The 17,516-nt window shown below is 44.2% G+C and overlaps 1 protein-coding gene across 4 annotated transcripts in view; it reads right to left on the bottom strand.

Annotated features, from left to right (window-relative positions):
* LMBR1L (limb development membrane protein 1 like) overlaps positions 1–16,528 on the bottom strand; it is a 79,643-nt gene extending 63,115 nt beyond the window's left edge. Inside the window, exon 1 of one of the 4 annotated variants that reach the window (XM_075852183.1) lies at positions 16,442–16,528. Coding sequence is in view for 2 of the 4 variants with exons in the window: in XM_075852181.1 (XP_075708296.1) it covers positions 15,543–15,608 (66 nt within the window). In the remaining 2 variants the exon portion in view is untranslated. Of the gene's footprint in view, positions 1–15,084; positions 15,317–15,542; positions 15,865–16,441 lie in introns of those variants that run through there. The other 3 variants (XM_075852181.1, XM_075852182.1, XM_075852185.1) reach the window with 3 other exon arrangements.
* Between the last annotated feature and the right edge of the window lie 988 nt (positions 16,529–17,516).

Here is a 17,516-nt window from a genome sequence, read left to right as displayed (position 1 = left end):
CTAAAAAGGGGCTGCCCAATCTTGACATGTGTGCTAACTGAGCCGCCGGACTGCATTTAGCGACACTTAAACTGGAAAGCTGGATTGTTGAAATAAGCACGTGGAGAAATATCTCAAATTTTAAACCTAGCGCTATTAATATAGTAATGTAGTATTATTATTATTCTAGTAATATAGTGTTATAGTAGTTCAAATAACTAATTGATTAACAATAATTTTGTATTGTATCAAATTTGAAAGTAATGCGGCCCGTCAACTTCCCATTTTTTCTATATGCGGCCCACTTACCCGGCCGAGTTTGAGACCCCTGGTCTAGACAGAAGACTGAAACAAAGATACCACAACCATGACACCTAGGCCCTGTTCACACAGAGTTTCAGTAGGCAGAAAAAAAACCAGCCTGAAAATCATTTTGAACTGCCAGTGTTCTTTTAACGCTTTGTATTCCACTTTTTTGCCTGCGGCCATTAACCCCTTCCCGCAAAATCACATACACTTGTGTGATGGGCACTGGCGTGTTACCGCATCCCCACCTAACTAAGTGATGGTGATGGCTCTGAAGCTGAGCCAGCGCCATCACCACCAGGTGTCGGATGTATATTACAGCAGACACCCCGCTGTAATGGCCAGGACAGAGCTACGATCTAGATGGTTTCTATCCTGTCGGCACTCCTGAGACGTAGCCTCGGGTATGCCGATGTTTGCAGGAGGTCTAACAATGGCCTCCGGACTGCCAAGTACGAAAGCCTTTTAGGCACCGCCCAGATGTGGGGCCCTAAAGGCTCGCTATCGGGACCAAGAAAATGGCGCAGGCTCAGAAGCTAAGCCTGCGCCATTAGCCATGGGTGTCAGCGGTTTGTCACAGCTGACATCCTGCTGTAATGGCCAGGACCGGAGCTAGGCTCCGATCCGTCCGATTAACCCCTTAGATGCAGCGATCAAAAGCGATCGCTGCATCTAGGTGGTTAGATCGCACCCGATGGTTGCTATGTCAACCGGAGGCCTAACAATGGCCTCCTAGTACAGAAGCCTATTAGGCCCCGTCGGTAGGCGAAACCCAATAGGCTTGCTGTCAGTGAATGGCGGACAGCTCTAATACACTGCACTATGTAGGTAGTGCAGTGTATTAGAATAGCGATCAGGGATTCATGTCCCATAGTGGGACGAAAAAAAAAATTAACTTGAAAAAGTTGTAAAAAAATAAACATTTCAAAGATATTTTTTGTTTCCCCATAAGAAGACTTTATAGGAAAAAACCGCAAAAACAATTTAAAAAAAAACAAAAAAAAAAAAACTGTACACATTTGGTATCACCACGTCCGTAACAACCCGAACTATAAAAAAATCATGCTATTTTACCCGCACGGCAGACACTGAAAAAATAAAACAATTCCAGAATCACTTTGTTTGGTCCCTACCACTCCCAAAAACAGAATTTAAAAAAACGTGACCTAAAAGTCTCATGTACCCCAAAATAATACCACTAAAAACTACAGCACGTCCCAATAAAAACAAGACCTCACAGCTTTTTTTTTTTACAGAAAAATAAAAACGTTACAGCTCTCAGAATATGGCGACGCAAAAAATATATTTAAAACAAAAAAGTGATTTTATGCAAAACACAAAAAAAGCTATGTACATATGGTATCGTTGTAATCGTATTAACCCGCAGAATAAAGTAAATTTGTCATTTGTAGCGCACAGTAAATGCCGTAAAAAATAAAAGAATAAAAAAAACATTGTCAAAATTGCTGGTTTTTGGTCACATTGCTTGCCAAAAAAAATTAAAATCACATGTACCCCAAAACGGTACCAATGAAAACTACAGATTGTCCCGCAACAAATAAGGCTCCAGCGCAGAAAAAATAAAAAGTTCTGGCTCTCAGAATATAGCAACGCAAAATGTTCAGAGTTTCTCAAAAGCGGATAAGATCGGGCACCATTTAGCAGTGCGACGCTGGCCGCACATCTTTAGATACCGCATTATTATACCCTCTTATTAAGCCCTGATGTACTTCGAACAGATTAAATATGCCCCCACATTGTTTTTTATGAAAGCACTATTATATTGCTCGCACACACATGTACTATATTTGTTTATTATAGTTTTTTTTCTCTCGTTTATATTATATTTCTGTTTATTACACTAAAACATTTAAAAAAAATAAAAAATACCCCCACATTATTAACTGAAATACCAGAACAACCCTAAACCGAACTACCAAGCAAAATCTGCGCTCCAAAAACCAGATGTCGCTCCCTCCCTTCTGAACCCTACAGCGTGCCCAAACAGCAGCTTACGTCCACATATTTGGCATCACCATATCAAGGAGAACCTGCTTAACAGTTTGAGGTATTTGTCTTCAGTGGCACGAACTAGGCACAACATATTGTGCACTAAAATGTCACAATACGCTCTAAAAGCCAAATGGCGCTCCTCAGGGCCAGCCTTAGGGCTGTGCGACCTGTGCCATTGCACAGGGCGCATCACTCCAGCAGGTGGAAGGGGGTGCTGCGCTGGTTCCCTTCCCCTGCCTTTTCAGTAGGGCCCGGCAAATCCGCAGCCGCCTTCCCACGCGGGCGAATTCTTCACTCAATGGCGTCACTACTGCTGTAGCAGCAATAGCGTCTGCTAGCGGTGATACCAGGCATGACAGCTGCGGCTGCTACAGCGGTAGCGACTCCACTATAGCAGAGCAGATGGCAGACCTGGGAGATACCTATCTACTTGCGCCACTGTAGCTCCCTGAAGGAGCGGAATCCCTGCGGGGCCGGGGATTCCACTTCTGGACGGAGCGCTTGACGTGTCTGTCCATATATAGATATTTGAGGAGAAAAATGGAGGACCAACATACAGCGCTGCTAACATCAAATTGGAGTACAGACAGAAAGGTGATAAATGGGACTGTAGTAGTGCAGCTACTGGACAGTGCAGAAACGGTCAGGTTTTTAAGCAACCAGGGAGCATGTACAGCAGAGAGGGTTTTTTTCTCTGCTGTTGCTTGGGTGTAAAGCCCGGAATAGGGCCTGGTTTGCTGGAGGGTGAAAGAGAAGGGCAGGTTTCCACTCCATACAGACTGTCCATGTCTTAGGCTGTCTGATGAGCCTAGGTAGGCTTCACCTGAGGTGGCTCTTTAATTGAGGTGTGTGCTGTTCACACAGGGCTCTCAGTCTGGGGAAGACAGGCATGCTAGCCTGTGAGAGTCACCAACGTGCAAGGTACAAACTGCCTATGTTTTGAGTTGCTGGGCACAAGGCTCAGTGTCTCGTAGTGAGGGACACTAAATGTGTTAGAGGCTGGACGGCCTAGGGTTTATTTTGTATGTTTTTTCTTGTAACACTGCTTGCTGTGGTGAAGACAAAGCTAGCTGCGGCTTGTTTAAACTTTTATTCCATGAGTTGGAGTGAACTTTCTATGTGTGCCAACCATCTCACCCGGGAGATGGCGATCCTGTGAGCTAAGTGGTCACAGTATTTATTGTGTTTGAAAATAAATAGGCAATTAGATAGGCTACGCATTTCAACGCTGGACTAGTGTCTTCATCAGGCCAAGTGAAGACGCTAGTCCAGCGTTGAAACGCGTAGCCAAATTGCTGATGTTATTTTTAAACCCAATAAATCCCATTTATCACCTTTCTGTCTGGACTCCAATTTGATGTTAGCAGCGCTGTACGTTGGTCCTCAATTTTTCTCCTCAAATGTGCAGTTCTCTGCCTACTACTTGCACAACTCTTTAAGGCGACCAACAGTTTCACCATTGTTGGTCCCCTCATTTTCAATTGTGATCTGCACCATGTGGCGCCGTGGTATTTTCTCGCTTTTCCTCACTGTCCATATATGGACAGTGACATCAGGGGTAACTCCTGAAGCGGAATCCCAGTCCACAGCGTTGCCAACTCTGTGACCGTCGATTCCACTCCAGGAGAAGCCCTTGACGTCACGGTTCATATATGGACACAGACGACAAGGGCTTCTCCTGGAGCGGAATCCCCGGTCACAGAGTCGGCAACGCTGTGGACGGGTATTCCGCTTCAAGAGTTGCCCCTAATGTCACTGTACATATATGGAAAGAGACATCAGGCGCTCCATACAGGAGCAGAATCCCTGGCCACAGGGGGATTCCGCTCATTCAGGGAGTTGCAGTGGCACCACCTACAGGGGGGCTGTGTGGCACCACCTACAGGGGGGCTGTGTGGCACCACCTACAGGGGGGCTGTGTGGCACCACCTACAGGGGGAATCTGAGTGGCAGGCTGATGGTCATTTTAGTGAGAGTGGGGGCTGATGGTCTACAAGTGGTTTCCACCTCTGAGCTCCAATTTAAATTAATAGGAGGCAGAAAATACCTGAGGCGCACTTTTGGTGCTTTTTTGCATTAGCTTCAACGGCTAAAAAAAAAAAAAAAAACGCAAAAGGAAAAAAAAAGGTCAAACACTGTCAATTCAAAATCGGCTTCAAAATTTCTGAAGGAATTTTGAGACAGTTTTTTTTTTTTTGCCTTACAAAAGAAAACAAAAAACGCTGTGTCAACATACCCTAAGGGCTCATTTTTAGCTATTTTCTGTCGTTCTAACAAATTTTTGTTGGAGTGCCCTGAGGAAATTTTCTTTTTCCAGTGGTGCCTCGAGTCCGAAAAAGTTGGGAAACTCTGTACTAGGCTACAGGATCACGCCGGCCTAGGCAAGGATCCTGTCGTGGAGCAGCTCAGTTCGTCGTGGGAACAGGGCATAGGTGAGTATAATTTTTTGTTTGTTTGGGGACACTGTCTACAAGGGTGAGGTGTGGGATTATTGCACTACAGGGAGGCACGATCCATAATGTGGGTGCGGTGTGTGGCAGCCAGGGGAGGGGGGCATTATACTGTGTAGGGGGTCCACTAAGCGGACATTATACGGTGTAGGGGTACTACAGGGGCAAAATACTGTGTATGGCACTTAGGGGGCACAATTAGCGGACAAAATACTGTGTCCTTTAAGGGGTTATAATATATAAGAGAATTAAATATTATTATTATACTGTATGGGGGCACTAAAGGGGCGTTACACTGTGTGTGGGGGGGAACTATATAGGGCATTATACTTTTTTTATGGGGCAGTTTATTTTATGATGGGGGTGGGGCTGCGAAAGATTATTTAGAACGGGGCGCCATTTATCCTATGGCCGGCTCTGGCGCTCCTTCCATGTGCCCAAACAGCAGTTTAGGACCACACATGGGTTATTGCCGTACTCGGGAGAAATTGGGTAACAAATTGTGTGGTGTTTTTTTTCTCCTATTACACCTTGTGAAAAAAATAAATAAAATTGGGAGCAAAAACTACATATGTTTTTAAAAAATAAATTTTTTAATCTACACGGTCTAATTCTAATAAAGTCTATGAAACACCTGTGGGATCAAAATGCTCACTACACCCCTATATGAATGCCCTGAGAGGTGTAGTTTCCAAAATGGAGTCACATCTCATGTGTTTATACTATACTGGTACCTCAGGGGCTCTGCAAATGCGACATGGTGCCTAAAAACCAACCAAGCAAAATCTGCATGCCAAGTAGCACTCCTGCCTTTCTGAGCCCTGTGGTGTGTCCAAACAGCAATTCATTACCACATATGGGGTAATGATGTACTCTGGAGAAATTGCTTTACAATTGTTGGGGTGCTTTTTCTCCTTTCTTCCTTGTAAAAATGAAAATCATTCAATATTTTAGTGGGAAAAATGTTTTAGATTTTCATTTTCACTGCCTAATTCCAATAAATTCAGCAAAAAAAAAAAAAAACTGGGGTCAAAATGCTCACTATAATGCAAGATAAATTCCTTGAGGGGTGCAGTTACCCCAATTGAGGTCACTTTTGCGGGGTTTGCACTGTTTCGACACCTCAAGGGCTTTGCAAATATGACATAATGGCAAACCATTACAGCAAAACTTGAACTCCAAAAGTCAAATGGTGCTCCTTCCTTTCTAAGCCCTGCCGTGTGTCCAAAACAGCAGTTTATTACCACATATGGAGTATTGCTTTACAAATGTTGGGCTGCTTTTTCTCCTTTATCGATTGTGAAAATTAAAAAAAATTTGAGCTAAAACTACATTTTATTAGGAAAAAAAAATTTTGATTTTCAATTTCACGGCCTAATTCCAATAAATTCTGCAAAAAACCTGTGGGGTCCAAATGCTAACTATACCCCTAGAAATATTCCTTGAGGGGTGTAGTTTACAAAATGGGGTCACTTTTGGGGTGTTTCCCCTGTTTTGGCACTACAAGACCTCTTCAAACCTGGTGCCTAAAATAGATTCTAAAAAAAAGAAAAAAGGTGGCCCCAAAATCCACTAGGTGCTTCTTTGCTTCTGAGGCCCGTGTTTTAGTTCATTAGGACACTAGGGCCACATGTGGAATATATTTCTAAAAACTGCAGAATCCAGGCAATAAATATTGGGTTGCGTTTCTCTGGTAAAACCTTCTGAGTTACAGTAAAAAATGTATTACAAATAAATTTTGAAAAATAAAATTGTAAATTTCACCTCTACTTTGTTTTAATTCCTGTGAAACGCCTAAGGGGTTAATAAACTTTCTAAATGCTGTTTTGAATACTTTAAGGGGTGTAGTTTTTAAAATGTGGTGATTTGGGACTCTAATATATAAGGCCCTCAAATCCACTTCAGAACTGAACTGCTCTCTGAAAAAAAATAGGCTTTTGAAATTTTCTTGAAAATGTGAGAAATTGCTGCTAAAGTTTTAAGCCTTGTAACTTCGAGAAAAATAAAAAGGACTTTTAAAAAAACGATGCCAACATAAAAGTACACATATGGGAATTGTTAACTATTAACTATTTTGTGTGGTATTACTATAGGCCTTACAAGCAAACACATTTGAATTTAGAAAAATGCACATTTTTGCAAACGCTCAGAATTTTGGTGTTTTTCACAAATAAACACTGAAATATCGACCACATTTTACCACTAATATAAAGTACAATATGTCACGAGAAAATCTCAGAATCGCTTGGATACATAAAAGCATTCCAAAGTTATTACCACATAAAGTGACATGTCAGATTTGAATCAGATTGGCTGTGTCCTTAAGGGGTTAAATCTAATGCAAGGGCCACAGGCAAAAAACGTAGTGAAAAACACGCAGAAACAAGCGTCGTATGTTTTTTTGCCTCCAGTTGTTTTCAGTGGGAGGTCAGAGGTGGAAACTACGGCAAGAAAATGCCGGGTTTTTTCCCAGCCAAGTGCTGGAAAAAAAAAACAAAAAACCCAAAACGCCTGCCTCCCGTTAACATAAACAAGGGGCAAATTCGGCCGCTTTTCGGCACGGACTGCGACGCAGTTTCCCTGTCAAAGTCAGCTCCAAAAAAACTCAATGTGAACTGACCCAAAATCTGCCATGTGCCAATACTACCCTGCCAGACCTTGAATAGTAGGATCAGACATTTTAGCCTTGTGGGTTTACATGGGCAGATTTTGGCCAATAACGAGCACCGATCAACAGTATAAGTAAGCCGACTGGCACTTGTTAACAGGCCCTTTTACACGGGCCGATGCTATACTGTATGAGGACAAACTATCGTTACACTGGGAGGTGAGCTGCCGACAACGATTATTATAAATCCTGCATAAAAGAGGTGATCAGCTGACAAACGAGCATTTGCTCATTTGAAGGCTGATCAGTGCCCTGTTTACATGGGCCAATAATCAGCCGAACGAACGTTCCGACTATTGGCCCGTGTAAATTGACATGAAGGCCTCATGCACATGACCGTAGCTACGTGCACGGCCGTGATTTCCGGGTCGGCCTGCCATGGAGCGACAGCTGCGAGCCGCCCGCAAATCGCGGGCTGTGCACAAGGCCGCGGTCATAATTTTTATGAGCCCGGACCGCAGAACACAGTCCAGGCTCATAGCAAATAATGGCCGCGGCCATGTGCCCGGCCCGCGATTTTCGGACAGCTTGCGGGCGACCCGAAAATGACGGCCGTGCACATGGCTACGGTCGTGTGCACGAGGCCTAAGGGTTTAGACTATTTTTGTACACATTAGTAATAACTAATCCTCATTTAGATGCCACAGTCTACTCATATTCTAATGGCTCAAGCAGGTATAATGAATGCGACAATAAGTTCATAACGTAATCCAGAAGTGAAGGATGTGGTAGAACAGAAGTGCAGCATGAACGTGCAGACAACAAATCTGAAGCAACTACATGATGCCGATATGTCAACAGAGACTAGAATATCTGAGGAATGTTTCTGGCATCCTAGTTGAATTTATACCACAGAGAAATGTCCGTAGCGCTAAGCACAGTACACACTAGGTGACCCTAATGACGTTCAGCTCTATAGATTTACTGCTAAGTTTATTCTTTTTGTGATATGACCTAAAACTGCCGACAGATTTATTGCCCCATGGTGCCGTCTGGTCAGAGGACCCTCCAAGTGTGGGCAAATACCTCAGTGACCAGAAGTGCTTACATACAAATGAGTACAATTAATTACATATAGCCATTATTGTAAATGGAAATCTCAGACCCTACAATAAATCAATCTGATCAGCGACTGCAATAATTAAACAATGTAAGGATGCAAATAATATTTGCTCTTTCAGTCCTAGCAAAATATTAAGCCATCTGAAAAAAATAAAATACTCAGCGGAAAGAAAAACGTATAAACTGAAGGCTGGATTTATTTGAAGTGCTATACAAAATAGGCCCAGGATAGAGAACCATAATACCCTTATCACAAAATAAACACGTTTCAAAGGTTGGGTGGACAGAGCACCATGACCAGTTGTTTTCTAAATCATTACACACAAATCGCCAAACAGATTATAATGAGCTGATACTAGTGGGTAAAAGGTCAATCTAATAAAGTATACTGCTTTTACAGAGATATCAAGGCCAATGTGTATAACGTAAGGATACAGTCCCTTGTGCAACTTCACTTACATCTATATATAGGACAACATTATACCGAAGTCGACTACGCTATTCTGTCAAAACAAAGGAACCCTTACACAACGGTGACAAACGGAAACCATTTGCAACGGATCCGCCACCATTGAAATCAATGGTGATGCTGGTTACCGTTCATTCAAAACTCAGACGGAACCCATGAACGGAGTCCCGACGCAGATGTGAATGAATCCTAAATTGCAAGGCCTTCATGGAGCAAACTTGAGGTAATCGGAGGTATTTAAATGATGCTCTGTTGGTAAAAAGGGACCTAATGTGGCCTACTATGTGCTGAACCATGGACACCAAATTCTGCAATTCTGCTACCAAGCATAAATATGGATTCAGAACAGCCAACATTTTTTTTCACTTATCAGCTGTCCATGGCCCTATGCACACAACCGTAAAAACCGTACGGACCCCTTCACTTTATTGACCACAGACACCTTCCCTTATATTTACGGTGTCCGGGTCATAGAAATATTCCGAAAATTATGGAACATGCCCGTTCTTTTGCTTTTTAAGGGATATGCGCCCATACTTTGTATAGCAGCAGGGGCCAAAAACGCAAGTGGAGGTCCGCAGCCGTGCCCGTACTCGCGGGCTGTGAATACAGGCATGGACATGTAGATGGGGGCCTTAGTCGGTCATACCTGTAGCTCAGTTTTCTATTCTTGTCAGGAGTTTGCAACTTGCACTCACTGGGAGATATATATCAACTGGTTTTCACCAGTTTTCAGGTGTAAAAAAGTTGCACACTTCATAGTTGCTTAAGAGTATGTTCACACGTTTAATAAAAAACGTCTGAAAATGAGAAAACAGCCTCTGATTTTCAGGCGTTTTTGAAGCTGAAAATTAAGCTTCTTATAGGCTGGGTTCACACAGAGTTTTTTGTTGGAGGAAAATCTACCTCAAAATTCTGTTTGGAATATTGAGGCAGATTTTCCTCCGCCTGCACGCCGACTTTCGCCCACAGGCATTGAGCGCCGCGGGCATAAAACGCAGCGAAATACGCTTTCTCTGCCTCCCATTGATGTCAATGGGAGATCAGAGGCGTAAACGCCCGAAGATAGTGCATGTCCCCTCTTTTTAAAAACAGCTCGCGGGAAAAAAAAAACGCCTCCGCTTCCCATTGAACTCAATGGGAGGCATTTTCGGCCGTTTTTTGTCACGTCAAAAAAAAAAAAAAAAACAGTGTGCGAACCCCCCCCCCCCCCCCGCCCGAAATACGCCTGAAACCACTGCGTGTGAACATACCCTTTAAGTTTGTGTTTTTTTTAAGCTTCGTCACTTTAAAAAAAAAAAAAAAAAAAAGCACCATGAAAAGGGGTGGGGTTTAGCTGAAAGGACAGGGCCTCCAACTGATGCCACAAACTGAAGTAAGGTTTGGTGCAAATCTACACCTGTCCATTTCTGTCGCACGGACAGCCAAAGAAGCGCCAAATATATTTAGAGATGTGCATCTTCTGCCGACGTATATTAGTTTAAGACTGGTGATGAACACACCTGTCTTAATATATTTCCCCCACTGTTTTTGGTACAATACTGTAAGCTATAGAGTCTGTTGGGTTTGAAAATTCCGGCGGTATCTGAGGTACCCAGACATCCTCATCTGGCCCCAACAATCATTCTATAGTCAAAGCCACTGAGATAATAGTTTTTTCCCCACGTTCTGGTGTTGGGTCTGAACAATAAGGCCCCATGATGTTACATGACAGATCAGTTTTCTTGTGGAATCCCCTGCCGTCACATAGCACTTCCGCAATTATGGACGGCTACACATCGGTAGCCTTCCGCAATTTTGTACGCACCCATACACTTCTATGGGCGAGACTGTGCCGCAACTTCGAACAAGAATAGGACATGTTCTAGAATTTGCGGATCATTTTACGGTTCAGACATGTATCCGTAATTATAGGGAAAGGTGTTCGTGCCCTATAGAAATTAATGTGTCTGCGGATTTTTCAAAATTACGGATCCGTAATTAACCCCTCAAGGACATGTCACATGCTGGTACGTGGCAGCCGTTAAGGGGAAGTATGGAGTGGGCTCACGGGCTGAGCTCGCTCCATACACAGCGGGTGACGACTGTGTTACACAGCCGACACCTCACTGCAACGGGCAGAATCAAAGATCACTTTGATTCCGCCTGTTAAACACCTTAAACGCTGCGGTCAATCGCGACCGCGGCATTTCAATTGTTAGAATCAGGGGGGCGCCCTCTCAAACACACCATCGCGCCCCCCCCCCCCAGCGGCAAGATCGGCCGTTTACAGTGGCTGTTATGGCAGCCAGGGGGCCTAACAAAGGACCCCAGGTCCGTGCCATTTTTGTACACCTTTCAAGCCCTGCCTCGACTGTCAGAATCATGATATACTGCAATACATTAGATCGCTGCTTGAAGTCCTCTAGGGGGACTAATTTAAAAAAAATTATAATAATAGTTTAAAAACAAAAAAAAAAAAAAACACAACCTTTTCCCATTTTTTCCCTAAAGCAATGTTAAAAAAATAAAAGTTAACATAACTGGTATCGCCACATCCGTAAAAAGTCTGAACTATCACAATATAGCATTGTTTAACCCGCTGGGTGAACGACATAAAAATAAATTATATATATATATATATATATATATATATACACACACACACACACACACACACACACACACACACGCAAATTGCTGTTTTTTGGTCAGCTTCGCTCTCCAAAAAAAAAAATGATTCAAAAGTCGCATGTACCCCAAAATGGTATCGGTGAAAACTACAGCTCGCCCTTCAAAATTTAAGCCCTCACACCGCTAAATTGATGGAAAAATAAAAACGTTATGGCTCTCAGAATATGGCGACACAAAGCATTTTATTTAAGCAAATAGTTTTATTTTTTTAAAAGTGGTATAACAAAAAAACAAATTTGGTATCGCTGTAATTTCATCAACCTGTAGAATAAGGTAAATGTCGCTTTTACCGCCTGATAGATGCCGTAAAAACAAAGCCCCTCAAAAAATGGTGTAATCGTTGTTTTTTGTCCATTTCACCCCACAAATAATTTTTTCCCAGATTCCCAGTACAATAAATGGTGCCATGAAAAACGACAACTTGTCCTGCACAAAACAAGCCCTCATACGGCTAGGTCGACGAAGAAATAGAAAAGTTATGGCTTTTGGAAGGAGGGGAGGAAAAGACTAAAATGAAAAATGAAAATTGGCCTGGTCTTTAAGGGGTTAAGGATACCAGGGTCATCTTGCATGGGGACAAAGATCAGCTGGACCATGTCAGCTTGTTTTTAAGCATTGACTTGCTGCCATATGATTGGACGACTAGATATTGGCATTAAAGAGCGGTCCAGGTCTACCTAATAAACCAGCCATTGTAAGTCGCAGTGCAGCAGACAGTACCTGGTTTCCATCATGTTATGTTCTAGACCACATTACTACCAGACACTGCAAGAGGATGAGCCTGTCCAAAAGGTATGAGGCCAAGTGACTTGTGTGGAACATTCTCAGCTGCCCAGCGCTCGGTGACACCTTCTAAATGCAGGGAAAGTATAATCGTCCTGCCTGCGGCACTCACAGATAAGATACCGTGAGGTCAGAACAAATCCTACAACAAACATACACAGGAGAGGCCAAAATACTCATTGGTGTCTCCAGCGTCAGATTAGGTGTCTCCAGCAAGACCGGATTTATGGTTCATTAAAAACATGCATGAGCCTTACAGGCAGATTTTGCGGAAGATATTACCCTTTGCTAAGGGGAAAATCCACTACATAGGCCTTGTTCACAAGGTGCAGATTTAATGCAGCTTTTTAGCCCCTCCCCCTTTCTGCGCATAGTCCGGCCTCCTACGGTGACGTTGCAGGCCATGTCACGCTGCAGCCGGTGTTTGGCTGCAGTGGTCACATGGGATGAAACACCATCCCAGGAGGCCGGACTGCCGGAGGAGAATGTGGTGGCTCAGTGGTTAGCACTATTGCCTTGCAGCGCTGGGGTCCTAGGTTCAAATCCAACAAGGACAACATCTGCATGGGGTTTGTATGTTCTCTCCGGGCAGTCCAGTTTTCTCCTACACCCCAAAAACATACAGATAGGGAATTTAGATTGTGAACCCCAATGAGGTCAGTAAGTGAGGATCCCTGTACAGCGCTGCGGAGTATGTCGGCGCTATATAAGTAACAGAAATAGATAAATTCATTTCAATTTATTAACGTTTACGCTGCATTTTTTATCCGCAACGTGGGCATGAGATTTTCTAAATCTCACCCACTTTGCTGCTACTTCAAATGCTGCGGAACTTCCGCACAGAAATTCCATTGCGGACATCCTGCAGCGTTCACCCTACGTGGGAACCGAGCCATAGGTCAGATGCACACGCACACTTTGTTGCAGAAATCGACGCGACTGAAATTCAGTTCTATTCATCTGAATGTTGTTTCTGCAGCAGGCGCATGGATTCCTGCAAGTCCCATTCACATAAATGGAACGGATTCTCAGCAACAAAATCTGCAGCGTGTGAAGGGGACCCTATAGGGCATGCTGCAGATGTTAATATCTACAGCATGCCCTGAAATCTCTGCACATGTTTCCACCTTGTGTGAATGATTAAGGGCTCATTCAGACGAACGTGAATAACGTCCGTGCGCTGCGCGGGGAAATCACGTGCAGCACACGGACCCATTGATCTCAATGGGGCCGTTCACACATGCAGGAGTTTTCACGCAGCTTTTGTCCGTTGCGTAAAACTCACTACATTTCCTATATTGGTGTGTTTTTCACGCACCCATCGCCCATTGAAGTCACATTTACACATCAATTCAATAAAAATAAAAAAAATGTGCTTTGTGAGTGCGTGAATAGCGCATACCACTCGCAAAGCACACTGATGCATAACGGACCAGATTCACGGGTGTCAATCTGATACGCTCGTGTGAATGTAGCTTAACGGGTATGTACAGTTAGCAAGCATTTACATACACAAAAAGGACACCAAAAAAAATACAAATACTGCTGTGTGACCAAGGCCTAAAAACGTCAGAGTTGTAAAAAAAAAAAAAATCTAAAAAAAAAGTTATTAATTTTAGACTCCTCCAGTTATCTGACCTACTTGAAAATCCTTCTTTTCCAATGTAATCAGCAGAGACTACGCAGTTTTTTTTTTTTTCTTTTTTCAAAATAACTCTACACGTACAAGCGACTGTTCCGACCATGACATACTATGAAGCGTCACCGTACAATGAGAAGTTCCTGGGCTTCTCTTTACTTGTTCTCCGCTGCATATTACAGTGCGGCCCTGCAGCCTTTCCTCCCCTGTCTCCTGCCTGATTACGTACACAAGAGGACCGAGCTGTCAAAGTAATGTGTCCCACGTAATAACTGGCTCTGCAGCGTGGCAAGGCTGGTAAATGAGGCAGCAACAAGTGCAAGTAAACAGACACTGGAGTCAACAGGATGTCAGAAGCAAGACGTGCACATAGAAAAGGAACGTACAGCGCAGACTTCTACGTAAACAAGGCACCTTGTGTGTAGATTATATGTTTGGACATCAGTCTCATAGAGAACATTTAGGGCTCGTCCACACACTGCGGAATTGCCGCGTTTTTTCTGGCCGGAAAAAACGCAGCAGAATACAGTAGAGGCTGTAAAGTGGACCAGATCACACGCCGCGTAAAAATTCAGAGCAGAAAATTGCCGGCGGTGCGTATTTTTCGGACCACAGAATGTCAATTCCTGCTGCGGAAAGTGGCCAGAATTGCTGCGTTTTTCAGAGAGGTCTCCATCTCCCAACATTGTGAAAAACGCAGCAAAATACGCACCATTTTCTAAAGTAAAAACCGCAGGATATGGTGCGTTTGTGCCGCAGCGGAAAGTCTCTGACTTTACACGGAATTGCTGCAGAAGTTTTATGTTGTGTGTGGACAAGCCCTTATTGTTGCCATTTTTGCTACCACCAGGATGATCATCCAAGTGGAGTAGAAATGGAAGATCATTTGTCTGATAAAAAAAAATAATATATCTCCATCTTTGGCTATTGAACAAATGTTCATACTAGATTACTAATAATAAGCGTCCATACAAACATTTTCCGTGATCTTCGCTGTCAAGTATTTAGTCATTTAGAGATAATTCAGTTATAATTAACTTACTGGTTGTAGATTTGGATCAATTATTACAGCCGATTAGGTGAATGATCAAGTTCAGCAGATTATAAAACTATTATACATCAAAAACATGGGCCGATTCGTTCCTGACCTATTTTTTATAGTATGGCCCCAGGACCCCCCTCACACACTGCTCAGCCCCATCACTGGCAACAATAAACACGTCCTCTTCCTGCTCCAGCCTTTTGGCCGTACAACTCCAGATTAGCCGAACAGGAAAGGTAATAAAGTGGAGAACTACAAGTCCCAGCATGCACTGTCACTATGTCTGTCGCTCCTTAGCTGGACAGCCACAGGTTGTTGCCCCTCTATGGAGATAAAGTCATTGAACCCTAGTGATACCCCTCTCCAGTCACGTCAGTTGCTGCAATACGCAACGGGAACTGAATGGGTTAACACAGACGCCCTCCCATACAGTTTAACCATTTGAAGCCCGAACTCACGATGCATTCTCGGACCCACTCGTGGAAAAGCTGCTCTCTAAGCGACACATCTTGATCAGCTTCCATCCTCCGGCAGCATGGCGGCCCCCCCAAGCTGGTTCCACACCCAAAGGAGAATGAATAGATGGAAGCCAGAGCTCCGCGGCAGCTAGCCGTACTTTGCTTCACCGTCCCCACCGAGCTATGACTACACCTCAGGGCCAGTATCTGGTTACATTGGATCTCCTCTAGGCCTCACACGCCCCGCCCATTTCTCCACCTATGGTATTAACCGAAGATAGGGGAACTTCAATGTGATTGGTGGAGTAGAGCAGTGACGCAGCTAGTAACGGCTGGGTAGTGCGTGTGGATGGAAGGTGAAGATACAGGGCGCCTCCATAATATGACAGGAATATAAATCGTCGTGTAAAGAAAAACTGCATGTCTGGGAAAACGCACTCATCATGTGTACACACACCGAACAGGACACTTTATGATGGAAACCAAGCTAATAAATCCAAATGCCTCCATTTGCTCTCTTCCTGCTTACCATCATGAATTAGTAAAACATTTCTTAAAGGAGTTCTCTACATCAGACAATCTCTTTCAAAATGTTCTAGTAGGGCAGTTTAAGGTAATAGAGGGGACAGAAGTAAGAACCACTGCAAATAGTTGTTTTACCTCTGGAGGACCCTAAAGGTTCACTGAAATCGGGCCAGGCCAGTGACGGACACTCACGCTGCAGTGGAATAAGGCCTCATGCACACGACAGTAGTCATGTGCAGAGCCGTGATTTTCGGGTCGGCTGGGGGCGGAGTGTCACCCGCAAATCGCGGGCCGTGCACATGGCCGTGGCCATTATTTGCTATGAGCCTGGACCGCAGAACACGGCCATAACGCCTCATGCACACTTCAATCACCGTTTTCTCGACCGTTTCTCACTGATCCGTGTGTCCGTTTTGGGATCCGTGTGTACTCAGTGTCTGTCCCGTGTTTCCGTTTTAAACGGACGTTGTGCTTCCGTTTCGCTTCTGTGTTTCCTTTAAGAAAACGGAAGGTATTGAACTTTATTTGAACTTGTCACATGTCCCAGTCTGTGAACTTTGGCACGCCCTGCCGTTGCTAGGGCAACAGATCTGTCAAAAACGGACAGCACACGGAAGCCTTCCGTGTGCCATCCGTTTTTTTGACGGACCCATTGACTTCTATGGGCCCCACGGTCACCGAATCACTGACCAAAGTAGGACATGCTCTACTTTTGACGGAAAGGAACAACGCATCCGTCAAAATAACGGAAGTGTGTATGGGCCCATTGAAATGAATGGGTTCAGGGTGCGAAGAGTGACCAAAACGGATAGCACCCTGAAGAAAAAAACTGAAGTGGGCATGAGGCCTAATAAGACATGGCCGTTCTTTCTGCGGTCCGGGCTCCTGGACCATGCACGGACCGTGGAAACCACGGTCGTGTGCATGGCCCCATAGGAATCAATGGGGCCGCAATTCTCCCGTGGATTTTCGGGGGAATTGCGGCCGCAAAAGCACGTTCGTGTGCATGGGACCTAGGCTAGAGGATCGGGGATCCTGCACGGTTAAAAGGGGGTGTCCGTACCTGCCTGTAGACAGTCAATAATCGTCAGTGGATAATTTCAATAGAATCTGTCAACACTTAAAGGCACCGTCCCAAGGTGAAATCCGTGTCAAATCCAACGGCGGTATACTGCACATCTGCATCAGAATACCAAGATAAACCTGTAACATCTGCCGCAGATCCGCCAGTAAATACGTGTCAGATTTATAGTGATAACTGATCATTCGGATACCAATGCTGTGACCCCCAGCAATTGCAAAAACAGGGGCCCCGAACACCCTGTTCCTCCTCACTGCTAAACCGCAGTGTGGAGCACAATAAAAGGAGTGGCGGGTACACGACTGCCGCTCAATTGAAGCTCCTCACTGTGCGGGTGCAGTGATGAACACCCTAGTGCTTGCAATCAA

The sequence above is a fragment of the Rhinoderma darwinii genome, chromosome 2 (genome assembly GCF_050947455.1).
Source record: "Rhinoderma darwinii isolate aRhiDar2 chromosome 2, aRhiDar2.hap1, whole genome shotgun sequence".
Classification (NCBI taxonomy): Eukaryota; Metazoa; Chordata; class Amphibia; order Anura; family Rhinodermatidae; genus Rhinoderma; species Rhinoderma darwinii.
Note: the sequence above shows the minus strand (reverse complement) of the source record. Positions and strands in the feature narration are given on the sequence as shown.